This window comes from Pangasianodon hypophthalmus, chromosome 12 (genome assembly GCF_027358585.1).
Source record: "Pangasianodon hypophthalmus isolate fPanHyp1 chromosome 12, fPanHyp1.pri, whole genome shotgun sequence".
NCBI classification, from domain to species: domain Eukaryota; kingdom Metazoa; phylum Chordata; class Actinopteri; order Siluriformes; family Pangasiidae; genus Pangasianodon; species Pangasianodon hypophthalmus.
In genome coordinates this window covers 20,718,591-20,733,649 of record NC_069721.1, presented here as the reverse complement: position 1 = coordinate 20,733,649, position 15,059 = coordinate 20,718,591, and the positions used below count along the sequence as shown (strand labels likewise).

Here is a 15,059-nt window from a genome sequence, read left to right as displayed (position 1 = left end):
CCCGAGGTGAGAATGTGAAAGACGGATGTCCCATCTAGAGTGTATTCCTGCCTCACACACAGCGTTTCTGGTATCGCGTTTCAAATCCAATGCAACCCTGATCAGGATAAAGCACTTACTGAAGATAAAATGATGAATAAATGAACAGTAGCAGACAAAGTGCAAAAATCCCGTACTTGAGTGAAAGCAGAGATTCCTTTGGTAACATGCTACTCGAGTAAAAGGCTTTTATTTGCATTTCTACTTGGGTTAAAGTACAAAAGCTAAATATCTTTGTGAAATATGATAGACTTGTGTTAAAATTCTTCATTTTTTGTCTGTTTAGAGCATGTCAGGGACTGATAATGGAAGCGGATACAAGTGCAGGTATTTTATTGTGGACAGTACAAACAAAACAGTGGAAACAAGAACCAACAACATGAACTCTGTATGCAAGGCAAGAAACACACAGAATATAGGCGATAACATGGTAGACATGACAACAACAAAAGCTTGACCAATAAACACTGAAAAGCTGGAACTTCAATAGTGGTGCTAACAAGGCATGATGAGACACGGGTGAGAGTGATTAGTGAGGCATGTGACTTGGTCATGTGATGTGCTGGCGCTGATGGGTAGTGTAGTTCTACGCCATTTGGTGCACCATTGGTGACATATGGTAGCACAGCATCCATTGATACACTCTAAAATATGCAGTTATTTTTAAACATTACTCAGCTATAAATACAGACAGAAAACACTCAAAATTAGCTGCAGCATGCATCAGAGAAAGAAGAAACAAAACCGTTTCATCGCCATAAATAGATAGCTAGACATTCCGCTGTAAAAAAGACAGCTAGCTTTCTCAGCCAGTTAAAAGGGGCACTGCACTGTGGTAGTTTGCTTCAGTTTGAAAGTGTTTCATATTCCAAGGCATGATGAGACACAGTCCGTCATGTCAGTCCATCATGTCTGTCCAGTTTCATCCTACTTCAGAATGATATGTAATGATTGACATGCAGCATGAAGTAATGGAGTAAAGGTGTAAAGGTATTTTATTTTGAAATGTAGTGGAGCAAACGTGGAAATACTTCAGTAAAGTACAGATATTTGAAAAAAGTGGACTGCCTTACTGTCCACCACAAAATAAAGAAAAAAAAGGGGAAAAAAACAAGATAAACGAACTAGAGGAAACAAAATTAGAACAGAAACACAAATTTATAAATTTTTAGGAGCAGGGTATAAGTATTAGTAAAACATCCTTAATAAAGTTCTTAAAAACTGAAGTAGGTATACATTTATGCAATCTGAGTTTTTTTTTTTTTTTTTTTTTTTTTTTTTTCCCACTCATATTCAAATCAGCAGCAGGATTCTGGACCAAAAAAAGGTATTCAGAGCCCACCTTATGTTCTGAAACTCTTTATTTTTATTGATATAAAATCAGAAATAGTATATGGTCTCTCACTGCTGAGAAAGTCATGCATGCAGACACACACACTGCTGCGTGTAAGAATGTGTGGAAGCGGGGTGTCTAATCTCTTTAGTTGGCAGCAGGCTGCCAGTATGATGGCAAATCGTCAGAAAAAGTCATCAGGGAGCAGCTACCAGAGGACAGAGAGAGAGAGACTGACTGGAGTAGAATTAGAGAGAGAGAGGGAAATATGGAGAAAGGAGGAAGAAAAAGAAAATTAAAAAAGGGAAAGGTCCATATGGAAAAAAAGAGAGAGGTAAAAAGGAGGGAAGGAGTGATAATTAAACATGTGTATATTTAGCTGATGGTAACAGCTGGTCCTGGTCGAGTGTGTGAAGCAGTGCGATAGACCTGAGCCTGCCCCAGTAGGAGTTAGTGTGTATGTGTGTGTGTGTGTGTGTGAGTAGCTAGCACACAGATTAAAAGAGTTTCCTCAAGCGCTAGTTACAGCACTCAGACACATGGAGAGTGGATTAATTAACTTTTGTTATTTTTACATTTGCAATCCACATTGGTAGAATGGTTTCTGTAAGTTCTCTCAGATGCTCTCACTGAGGGATTTTTCCACAGAGATGTTCAATTACTGAGCTTTTCGGCATACTCGTCTGAGCGTGAATCACGGATAAGTGGTAACTGTTCTTCAAAGAGCTGATGAAACTGCTGTTTGTCAGTCACACATTAAATGCTTCTCATCTCTCCCTAGTTTGCTCTTACTTTCAGAACATTAAAAGCTTTGCATGCAAAAAAATGACTACTAAAAAGACTACCTTTCAGTAAAATTGATTTTGACTCTCTATCTGTATAGAAAAGAGGAAAAGTTTGCACCCCCTTAGTTTCTGAATTGAAAAAACAGGTGGGCACCAATATTTTGCGATGTGTTTAAAAAAAAAAAAAAAAAAAAAAGATATAGAAATAAAAAGAGATTCCAGTAAAAATGGAAGGGTGGGTGCCAAAATTTACAGCTGACATGGTGGCAGTTATATAGGGCATTTGGTAGGCTAACATCATTTTGTTTTTGTTTTTTTTTTCTTGTTAATATCGGAACATACAGGTGGGCTGGTGGCACAGCTGTTTCACAGCTTTAGATTAGATTAGATTAGATTAGATTAGATTCAACTTTATTGGCATTGTTCAAAGTACATATACAAAGCCAATGAAATGCAGTTAGCATCTAACCAGATACAAATTACAAATAAGGTTATATAGCTATGAGGGTGATATGTACAGGGGAATGGATGACTTATGTACAGGAGGTGCAGTAGGTATTATAAATAGGGATAAATAAGGATAAATGTGATCTGATCTCAAAGAGACTGCAGAAAGAGTAAAACTGAAGCTCAAGTATATTACTTGAGACGTGATGTTGAACTTGAGTAAGACATGTTGAAAAAATTCTTTAAATACTAGATGAATAGATTTACAGACCCTGGTTCAATCCTGAGCTCATGTTACAGTCTGAATAGAGCTTCTGTACACGTTCTTCACATGTTCACATGGGGTTCCTCTGGGTTCTGTGGTTTCCTCTCACCTCCCAAAAACATGCCAGTAGGTCGATTAGCTACACAGAGTGAAGTGTGTGTGTGTGTGTGTGCACTTGTGCATGGTGCCCTGCAATAGACAGTCGTCCCATCCAGGGTGTATTCCCGCCTAATGCCAATTGTTCTCAGGATAGACTCTAGATCCGGGATAAAACAGATACTGAAGGTGAATGAATGAATTGTGTGTGCAGCAGGATAAATTGTGTGTGCAGGTTGTTGATGTATTTCAGGTGATTTACAAATAATAAGTGCATGAATTACTTCATATAAAATGTTGTTAGTAGCTACATCAAGATATGATCTCAAAGAGACTGCAGAAAGTGTTGAAAAAATTGTTTAAATACGATATGAATAAATTCATGAGTGAGCCTTATGTTAATAATGTATATGTAAATAAACACATTTTTTCTAGCTTTTTTAATACCTCTGTAAACATACCTTTATGGCGGTAATATGACGTCACCATTTTGTGACTTCACAAAATAGCTTTCTGATTACTACTTACTAAGGCATTATTTTGATAAACCTTCTCATTATTACAATTATTAAGACTAAGTAAATGGTCTAATTTTGTGTCTTTCAGGCTGCAGAAAATTGCATTGCAGGTACAAAATGAATCTATGTTCATTGACTCCTCCTTGTAGTTTGTACCTTAGGAATTGCAAATTCACACGCAAACCAAGCAAGATGTGTTGTTTTGCTGGTGTGAAAGCCACAATCCTCCATAGATCCTGTTAGTAAATCAGCTTGCACATTATTTGTCTTGTTGGTATAAATAAAATGGCTGTCTTCTTCACTTTGTCCTAAGGGTATGCAAACTTTTGCACTTGACTGTAACTCTCCTCTTCTTGTCTTTCTATAGTCAGTCTCCAAAGAAGTCACACTTTTTGTGCTATATTTGCCACAACTCGCAGTGTGTGATCTGTTTGTGTGTCTCTCAGGGACTCATCTACAAGCCTTCACAACAGCCCTGTACACAAAACGTCAAAATGTAAAAAGTTGCATCTAAACATATGCCAGTGGGATTTAAGTGTTGGTTTAACCTGCTGTGTGCTATACTTTATATGCGAATATTGTGCATTGGGCTTTCCGATAGGGGTAGAGACATGTTTGGCTTTTTTTTTCTTTAATGGCAGAAAATGTAGGAGATTGCCAGAGTTTTGAGAACTTTATTCTTATTATTATTAACAATATTTAAATATTAAATATAAAAAGACATTTTAGAGAAAAAAAAACTGAGAAGTGACTTGTTCTTGATGCAGGCAAATGCACTATATTTCCTTGTGCCACCAAAACAGCTCTGACCCATTGAGGCATAGACTCCACTGACCTCTGAAGGTGTGCTGTGGTATCTGGCACCAAGATATCTTAGCAGCAGATCCTTTAAGTCCTGTAAGTTGCAAGGTGGGGCCTCCATGGATTAGACTTGTTTGTCCAGCACATCCCACAGATGCTCGATCAGACTGAGATCTGGGGAATTTGGAGGCCAAGTCAACACCTTGAACTCTTTGTCATATTCCTCAAACCATTCCTGAACAATTTTTGCAGTGTGGCAGGGCGCATTATCCTGCTGAAAGAGGCCACTGCCATTAGGGAATACCATTGCCATTAAGTGGTGTACTTGGTCTGTCACAATGTTTATGTACTGTAGGTGGTACATGTCAAAGTAACAGCCACATGAATGACAGGACCCAAGGTTTCCCAGCAGAACATTGTCCACAGCATCATACTGCCTCTGCCGGCTTGCCTTCTTCCCATAGTGCATCCTACAGATCCACATGATGTAAAAGAGAACGAGATTCATCAGACCCGCCCACCTTGTTCCATTGCTCCATGGTCCAGTTCTGATGCTCATGGGCCCATTGTAGGCACTTTTAGCAGTGGAAAGGGGTCAGCATGGGCACACTGACCAATCTGCGGCTACGCAGCCCCATACGCGGCAAGCTGCAATGCCCCACAAGACCTGCTGTTTTGGAGATGCTCTGACCCAGTCGTCTAGCCATCATAATTCGGCCCTCGTCAAAAAAAAAAAGTCAAAGTTTTCATTTAAATTGCATAGATTGTCTAATCTATATCTATGACATACTGTGTGTCAGGTTTTATTGGATTATACTGGAATATAAGAGTCAGTTCAGACAGTCTGAGTTTTTAACCTCTAGAGCGAGCATGACTGTTAAAAATACACTCTTAGAAAATTTAGAGCACTTAAGTGTTCTTCAGTTGTCACTCCAGGGAAACACTTAAAGATTTTATGTAGAACCCTAAAATAGAAATTTCCCTAAATCTACAACCACTTAATTGTCAATAAACTTTTAAAGAGCCCCTTTTCTAAGAGTGTACCAAGTTATAAAAACAGTTTAGATACATTTTAAATGCCTGTCATGCCTTTTTTTATATTATTTAAGGAATACAACAGTTACAGCAAGATGTATTGTTATAAGAAAATAATCAGTGGTGGGGTTGTATGATGTGGCCCAATGCAAAGTGGATTTCCTGCTATCAGTTGATTATTTTCCTATAACCACACATCCCAAAGTGTTTTGTTGCTCTTATGCCAAAGGAACCTACCAAAGATTACATGTTTTTAATAATTAAATAAGGACACTTCTTTATGGAACCTCCGTGAAACAAGTTAGTACCTGTTATCACTTACATTAGAGCAGTTATAAACAGTGGTTCCCTCAGCAGCCTCTCTTTATTTCTCACTCTTGAAGACAAAAATAACAAAGCTTGTCATGTTACTGAGAAACCACAAAGCACAAAGTTGTCTGTCCTGAAGAATGTCCCATGGTGGAAAACTTAAAGTTACAGCTTTACATCTGACTATTAGAAATGCGCTGACACTGGAGACTCCTTCCATAAATGTTAAATAAACTCATACAGTTCACAATGTCAACAATTACATGTTTTTTTTTAGTCAATTTATCTGGTGCGTCTACGTTACAAGTCCCTGTGTAAGTTGTTACTGTAGAGTTAACAGCGTATTAGAAAAAGCACATTATATAATCCTGCAAGTTAACCTACAGAAGGAACAATTGTCAGAGCTGACCAATCAGAAATAAGAGAATTTAATAGTGCTGTGGTACAAAATGAAAATAATTACCAATAATTTGAAGTTAATACATATACTTTTAGAATATATACCCTTGTGTTCTCCAAGGAACATGAAACATCTGCCTTCTGCAAATACCACTGTCGATCTAAATAACAGGAAGCGATACCCACAGTGTTGCCTTTTAAACTTCAATATTTTTCTTCTCCTTTTCATCACATATTGATCATGTGGCAGTGTCGATGTGGCTCTTCATTTCTTCCCTCGTGTTTTTCAGGTTCAGACATTGTGCAGTGGATGATCAAAAACCTAGACATCGAAGATCAAGGTAAAGTGATCGGTGCTGAGCCTGTTTCATATGTGCATGCTGAACCTGTTTCCCTGAGTCACTCTGCATGCTCTGAGGAGAGAGAAAACACTCGAACCTCACAGCCCTGACCTTGAAGCATGTCCTCTGTTGGGTTCTGGAGGCTGTCATTTTCTGTTTCTCTCTCTTCTTCTGATTTCAGCCTGGTATACAGTAGGTTATTGTTTTTGCATTAGTGTAATGTGGTCTAAAAAAAATACAAACCAGCACAAAGGTTTTATTCAGTATCTTTTTTTACATAGGGTGCTGACTTCCCAGGATTTTTAGTGTAACTGATTTCAGTTGTTTTGGTACATACTATCTTTTTATAGGACATGAACTGCACTGGAAAATAGCGCAAAAAATAGCACAATTACTGTGCCACAATTATTTTATTAATCTTTAATGAACCTGCACATTTCCATACACAGTAAAGCATGCAAAACCTACAATACAAGCTAAGATGGTAACACTGCATTTTAAAGAACACATACAATATAAGGTGTTAACAAAGGTCCTGTTATTTGCTTAATAAAGCTCAGCTTAAACACTTGTAAAAAGGTTTATTCACTATGTATTATTCTTTTTCATCATGACACGTATTGCTGCATTACTAGGCATCGGTGAAAATGAGTGATTATTTGTTTATTGAGAATGATCACAACTAATAAAGCAATTATTAAACAATTTTACATAACAGATCACTATATGTAGCAGATAAATACAGATAAAAACATTTTAAACAAATGTCCAATTTGAGCTTAATTAAACACATTACATGACCTTAATTAACCCCTTATACTGTATGTGTTCCTTAAAATGAAGTGTTACCAAGATAAGAATATGAAAACACTAAAGCACTAACTACCTGTGAATGTTGCCAAATATCTGCTACATCACTACTTATATAATTAATTCTGATTAATACATATCTTATACTAAAGAGTTACCAAGTTTAATTATATGCGTCTCAGAAAGTTAGTTAAAGATCTGTTTAGTGAGGGTTAAGACCAGGAATTAAATTGTGTTTACAATTTGTACAGTAGCTTTGTGCAGCTATTTTGACTGTGAAGAGGAATGTTATTTTAACTTTAGTTTATTTAATCCGTTAAAATGTTGAACATAATCACATATTACTAATAATACAGTATATATAAATTATACACACGTCCATAACATGTACATCCTCTCCTGCTGCTTCCAAATATAGACCTAACATCCTTTTTGGTAATAAAAGAGAGATGCTAGGATAGTAGCAGTGATAATAGCTTGTTTTTGCACCTGTCTCTCTTTCTTTCTTGTTCTCTATGTTTTTTTGCTTTCTTTTCTCTCTCTGACATTATGTCTGTCTGTCTCCATCTGTCTGTCTCTGTTTCCCCTCTGGCAGTCTCATAGGAAAACAGCTGAAATTAAAGAGACCCTGTGTGTGTGTGTGTGTGTGTGTGTGTGTGTGAGAGAGAGAGAGAGAGAGACTGTATGTGTGTGTGCAAGGAGACAAGGGGAGCAGACGTTTCATGGGAAGTTAATAGGGATTCTAACAAGTGAGAACAATTTCGCTGCATTTCATCTGGATGATGCTGTAAGAAAAGCTAAGCGTGTTAACCCCGCCTCACACTCACGCCACTCATGACTTTTAATACACGTTGACTCAAATTAGTTTGTATAAAAGTATAATCGTAAGTGTTTTTACTGCAGCTTATTGTTAAAGCCAATATGTTGCAGCCAGTCTGTATGTTTCTTTAAGGTTTGTATTCAGACTTCAGCCCTCAGATGAAGCTATTTTATGAAGCTAGTTTGCTTCTTTATTTATAAACGTGATATAAATATGCAAAGAATATAACACTTGGGATTGTGCTGCTATAGGAAAATATTATGTAGTTAAAGTAGCTATGAAATTGTTTCTACATGAGCCTCTTTTTTTTTTTCAAGTTAATGAGACAAAGAAATGCAGCTTCTCAGGTTCCCAAGAAACTACAAAGCTCTCTGTCCTGAAAACTTTCCCTTATCAGAAAACTTAAAGTTACAGCATTACTTCTGACTGTTATGAAGTGCTGGCATTGGAGACTCCTTCCAAAGATGTTAAACAACAATGTATTAGAATGAGTGCATTAATATAAACCTTGCAGCTGGAACTGCTGTGATTTATCACTTTCTGACCAATCAGAGTAGAGTATTTAACAACACTATAGTATAATCTCTAATAACTTGTAAAAGTGTCCACCCTTTGCCTTTATAACTTCCTCCAACCTATATCATCATCTAAGCAGCATTTGGATTTTCGTGTTTTACATTTTCAAGTTTCACTGTCCTTTAATAGCCTGACAAGTAATATGGTATATATCGTAATGAAATTTTATAGAACAATGAAATAAGAAGCATTTTAATGGCTGTGAAAGTGCAACAAATAAAAAGACTACACATTGCATCTGGAAAGGAAGAAACACTAATAAGGTGTGTGTGTGTGTGTGTGTGTGTGTGTGTGTGTGTGTGCGCGTGTACATATCTATGATGGATGGTGGCAGGCCATAATGTGCAATCCACAGTGCAGTACATTTTATATTCCCCCAACACCTATTGTGCTTTCTTAATATCTGAGAAGCTGCTGAAGTTGGGATTGTATTTTATTAGGTCTATATATCTTTATTATATCTTGTATTTTTAATTCACTTCGAGATTTCGAAATGAATCTTATTGAACAGTGCTGGTTAAAAGTGTTATAATGAAGAGGCACTCTGGCTGAGAGTATGGGGTGATGGTTTAAGCTTTGTGTGTATAAAAACCTGCACATCTTCAAATACACTTGCAAATTTAGTAATAAGGTGTACAGAGAGAATTGCGTCTCTCAAATGAGAAAAATCTTCTCAATTTAGAATGTTTGCCTTAATGAATATGCAGTGTGGAGCATTTCTTCCCAAAAATGCTAAATAGAGGACGGAGTAAATGCAAATAGATTAAGGTGCCACCCGCTGTCTGATTTACTGCAGCCTGTAATTCACACAATTATTCTTTGTAAATCAGCCACAACACGCCCACTAACTGCACATAATTTATCTGATTGCACACAGAAATTAGCCTCTTGATTTGCTCAGAGCCAGAGTGTGTTAGTCTGGATGTTGTATTGCCAGGGCATATTCACAAATGCTCATGATCATCAGTGCTAACACTAGCCAGCTAGCCAGCATATGCTAACATGAGCATAATCATAAAACTAGTTTAGGGCCTATTCACTGTCATTCAAATGACATTTCATTAAATTGCTATATAGGCTTAAAGACACACATCTGCCTCACTCAAACACACATCCATCTGTCCCAATCAAAGACATGCCAAACTTTCCCACTCAAAAATACGTCCATCCGTAGCCACTCAAAGACACGCCAATCTGTTCTACTCAAAGACACACCCATCTGTCCCACTCAAAGACATGCCAATCTGTCCCACTCAGAGATACATCCACCAGTCTGACAGTCTCAACAATAATCTCTGTCTCTTCCACGCCCATCAGTCTGACAGTCTGAACAATAATCTCTGTCTCCTCCACGCCCATCAGTCTGACAGTCTCAACAATAATCTCTGTCTCTTCCACGCCCATCAGTCTGACAGTCTCAACAATCATCTCTGTCTCTTCCACGCCCCTTACATCGATCTACCTCTGTTTCTGTCTCTCTTTGTCCCTTAATCTTGGTCTGTTCTCCTGCTTCTTTCCGCAATTCAGTCTAATTCTTGCTGGTTTATTAGCAGGACAAATAAAGACACACGTGTATTGCTAAAGCTCCGCTACAAGTAATGCTTATTCATCGGACACTGTGGTACAGCGATATGGGGGTGGAGCTAGAAATAGTGCATGATATGATCATATTACTGCACTATGATCTACAGCTAACTACCATCATGATGTTGCGGCCTATGAGAATATAAAATCTGATGCTTTCTACTGACTGTAGCTGTCATTTAATGGTCGATTTAGTTACCCTGCAGACTGTGCCGTTGGTTTACCTTGTTTTTTCTTTTTTTTAGACCCCTTCAAAGTTTGTGAACAAAAAGACATGCCTGGTTGCAATTTATTATCATAGGTTAGCCCGAAAAGACAGGGAGTGCTTTTCAGCCAAGTTAACACTTTCAAACGAAGATCCTTATGTCCTATCAGTGGCTAAATAATGCTAAGCCATGCTCTAGCCTGCAATAGCTGGATATATATATATACATACAGTGTCTCACGGGACCTCACAGGAGCGTTTATACTAAAGAGAAATGGAAGGCATACCAGTATCTTGATGCTTACAAGTTTGTTGTTTGTGGGCGAGTTCAAGACGTAATGTTTTGTTATTACAACATTGAGGACGTCATAGCACTAAAAGCCAAGGTGCTGCCTAACCAGATGCCATAAACTTATTTGTTAGCTGAACAAAATTTAGCTAAATAAACATGTCCATTATAGGCCTCCGTAAAAACCTGACCTAGCTATCTAGTGTTAACTAGATAGTTTCTTGACTTAGATTTTAGGCGAGCAACGTAGGTTTGTGAAAGCAATATAAATTAGGCACGTTAGCTAAAGAGCAAGCTAAGCCAAATTCATTGATATGATAGTTAGCGATGAAAGGGCCGCTGCAAGACAGAGATCCTGACACCAAATGTCCCTCCTAATTGCCTGTTGGCCTGGAAAGGTGTCTGATTTGATATTATAGGGTAAAAATAAATGTGTTTACGAACACCTTTGCAATTATGACATCCAACATCACAATGCGACATTTTAGAAAACAAATCCTGGAGTGCTCCTAAAAATCACTATGGTTTCCTGCTATGTTTCTGCAAACAGGAGGTGTGACTGACATCTCACTCAGGAGGTGTGACTGACGTCTTACTCAGGGGTCTATAATCTCAGTAAAAACACAGTGTAGATGTAATCCATAGCAACTCAATTTCACAAACACTCCCAGCATTTACTGGCCTGGTATCTAATTGATTACGCAAACATTTTGTCCCCAGCACTTACTGTATATCTACCACATAAGTGACATGATAAAATGAAAAATGATTCTGTATCCTAGTGGAGCAGAGAGGAAGGGACGTGTTCTTGGAGTGAATGGTCATTTCTGTAGAGTTTTTTAAGATTACAGATTTGAGTCCAGATGTTGATTTTTGACTCCAGATGTTGATGTTTATGTGTGGGTTGAATGAGATGTGGAGGATGACGAGTACAGAAAACGAGTGTGTGAGGTGTATTAATCAGATGTGCTGAATTTAACTGGTTTTAGGAGCTACATGAGATGCTTGAATCGTTCACAGGGAAGACGAGTGCTGTGTGTTTTGTTTGTTTATAGTGCTGTCTCACGGTGAGAGGTGTGATATGGCATGTGTCATGAGTAGCCAGTTTCCGTGGTTACGATGAGAACTTTCGCAGCAATTTCCTGAACAGGGACAGCACTGTCAGAGTCACTGCTGTGTGTTTTGTGAGAAATTCTGACTTGTGTTGAATATTATAGCCATGTACATCCTCTATTACATCTATTTTTGTCAGATATTAAAAAAAAAAAAAAAAAAAAACTTGGGATAATTTTTGACCATGAGCTAAAATTTGAAAAGCAAATCAAAACAGTTTCTTTCCTCATGACCGAAGAAAAGTTGTTCATGCCTTTATTTCATCTGGCTACTTTCAGGCACAAAAATGAAGGATCATATTACCCCGATTTTACCTTTGCTTTACTTGCTTCCAGTTCCTTTTAGGATTCAGTATAAGGTTTTATTGTTTGTTTTTAAGCTCTAAATGTTCCAGCTCACTCCTACAGTGCAGAAACACTTCCACTTCTACTGCTTGTAGACACCTTAAGCTCATATTCACAGTTACTACTGATTGCTGTTTCGAGTTCAAAATATATTTTTATTCTTTAGTATTTGGGAAAGGCTGTGTGTATATTGTATGTGTATGTATGATTTGTGTGTATAGCAGAACTGGTGGGAGGAAAAATGTGTAAATATGGCAGTGTACAGCATTTTGATCAAGAGAAGTGTTTTAAATGTGCATTATATATATACAGTAAAATGTACTTTACTCTGTGTGTGTGTGTGTGTGTGTGTGTGTGTGTGTGTGTGTGTGTGTGTTGTTTTTTTTTTCAGTTGAGGCTCTTCACCTGGGAACTCTGATGTCTGCACATGGCTACTTCTTTCCCATCTCAGACCATGTGCTCACATTGAAGGATGATGGGACATTTTATAGATTTCAGGTAAAAAGCAGTTAATATTAAATTAAATTACTTCATTAATTAGGTTTTTTTTCTTGTTCAAATATAGAAAATACCTGTCATTTTTGGATCATTTTTGTCTTATGTTCGGGTCACTTATTAATTATTCCTCTGTTATACACACTAGCTATGCTAAAAGCCCGAAATCAGTATTATTAATATTATAAAATCCATTTTTGCAGAGTCATGTTTTTACTTTATCTTACTTGACCTTTTCTTAAAAGCCACATAAATATATATATATCCAGATTCTTTTGTAAAGCTGCTGTGTGACAATGTCTGTTGTTAAAAGCACAAAATAAAATTGATTCGAAGTGAATTAAATTCACACAGATTTCTTTCACACACTGCGAATGCTCTTTTTTGTATCAGCACAGTATCCTAGCACATTGCAGTATTCACTGCTGCTCTCACTTAAAAACATGTGAGATTTAGTGAGATTCGGTTTGTAGCACTCCTACATCACTGTTACAGAAATATTCCTGCATTTTTCAACACAATCTCTTTCCACGCCTTCGTAGTGTTTGTGTGATTACCAGAGACAATAACAATTTCCCTGAACTAATAAATTGATACTACAAATTCACTTATAATGGACGTCTAAGGTCAGTAGAACTCATTAAATGATTAAAATACATAAATATATTAGTAACTTCAAAACTGCAACTTTTACACTCTAAAAATTCTTTTAAAAAAAAGCAAAAGAGTTTTATCAAACTTTAGTGAAAACAATATCATCTTAGCAAGTGAAAACATCTTAAATATATAGGCAGATTTATCTAGTGTTTCCTATTATAAGACACAGATTACAGCTTAAAGCTTTAAATTGAATTTATTAAACATCATACAAAAATATTTTTACTGACAGAATGCAAAAAAACTGCCCTTAGACTTTCATTATAAGTGAGCTGAACAGGATTAAACAGGTTTTCTGTTCTTTTCTTTTCTAAGTACACGGTAGTGTCTAAAATTCTGTCCATGGTAATCACACGTACACTGCAGATACAGTACATAAAGATTACATAAAGATTCTGTTGAAAAATGTAAAGTATAAAATTGATTGGTGAGCGTGTGTTGATTTTATTCATTTTTTTAAGTCTCTAAAATTCATCTGTTCATTTTTCTGCCACTTTCTAAAACCAGTGACTAATGTTTCAGTGACTATTTGTTGGTGTAATATTTTGTTTTACCATCATGCCCCTGAGCCTGAATTGTTACAGTGGTGATGATGGAGTGGAGCTATTAGGACGTACTTTAAACTTTCCTGTAGTGTAGAGCTTTTTTTTATTTTTATGATAAATATTGTAATATAAAACATTTCTCATATAAAAAACATATCACACTTCACCACCCACACCGGGCTGAATATATAAATATGTAAATATGTGACTATTTCCAACTGAATATTTTCAGACTGAAATCATCACCGTGATCTGCAGCATACACTGTGTAGTGACACTTGCCTCCGTCACACACTTGTGGTGTTAACACTGGGTGTTTTTCTTTAAGTAACTGCACTTTAATGTGATACATCACACGATTGTCTCATTCTCAGCTGTGTGTTTACACCAGCGTCAGTGTGTGAGGGAGACAGCTTGCTTTAATAATCAGGCTTTGGCCTTTCATACAGATTTTTGGCAACATCTGACCTGTTAAGATATTACAGCTGAGATCAGAGGCTTGTTTAATAACGTGATGTTTTCATTTCATTTATGAGGCGACCAGATATTCTAGATGACCTGAGTCACTGACATTTTCTATTCGAGTCGTCTGCTAACCACTAACCACAGGATATTAAAAATGCAAAAACATTATTTTGTGTGTATGTGTATGTTCTTTTGTTGTTGTTTTTTTTTGTTCAGACTCCCTACTTTTGGCCTTCAAACTGCTGGGAACCAGAGAACACTGATTATGGTGAGAACCACAAATACACACAGAGTTCATCAGCACTGAATTTATACACTTCCTGATTCAATATGGAAGAGAGAAAACAACACTCTGACTTAACAGCTCTGTATTTTAAGTCTAAGCACATTCTTGTTGTATTTTGTTGGTTTTTTTTTAAGAAAACCATTTTAAATTGATAATTTGTAGATGATATTGTGGATATCATTACAGAAGCGGGAAATTGCATTAAAATGATAATAAACAAGGTTTATTGGCTTTCAACACGTGTGCATGAATAGCTGCAAATGAAATCAATTCAGCATGACCATTAGGAAGTCCCAGTTATCTCATGGACCAGAAACATCACAGAGCAAACCAGAGAACTGATTCTCCTCACTGTAGTAAAGTGCAAAAGTTTGCACACCCTTGACACAGAATGAAGATGGTAAATAAGGAATAAAACACTTGAGAATGTGCTGTTTTTTCAAAATAATCAACGACAAGGTGGTGTGATGCGGCCCAACACAAAGTGGAGTTACAACACTCC

The 15,059-nt window shown here is 36.9% G+C and overlaps 1 protein-coding gene across 6 annotated transcripts in view; it reads left to right on the top strand.

Moving 5' to 3' along the window:
* Positions 1–15,059, top strand: part of rgs7b (regulator of G protein signaling 7b) — a 118,619-nt gene that overhangs the window by 73,807 nt on the left and 29,753 nt on the right. For all 6 annotated transcript variants that reach the window (XM_053238602.1, XM_053238604.1, XM_053238603.1 and 3 more), the window contains exons 4-6: positions 6,318–6,368; positions 12,501–12,607; positions 14,488–14,539. In XM_053238602.1, coding sequence (XP_053094577.1) covers positions 6,318–6,368; positions 12,501–12,607; positions 14,488–14,539 — 210 coding nt within the window. The remainder of the gene's footprint in view (positions 1–6,317; positions 6,369–12,500; positions 12,608–14,487; positions 14,540–15,059) is intronic.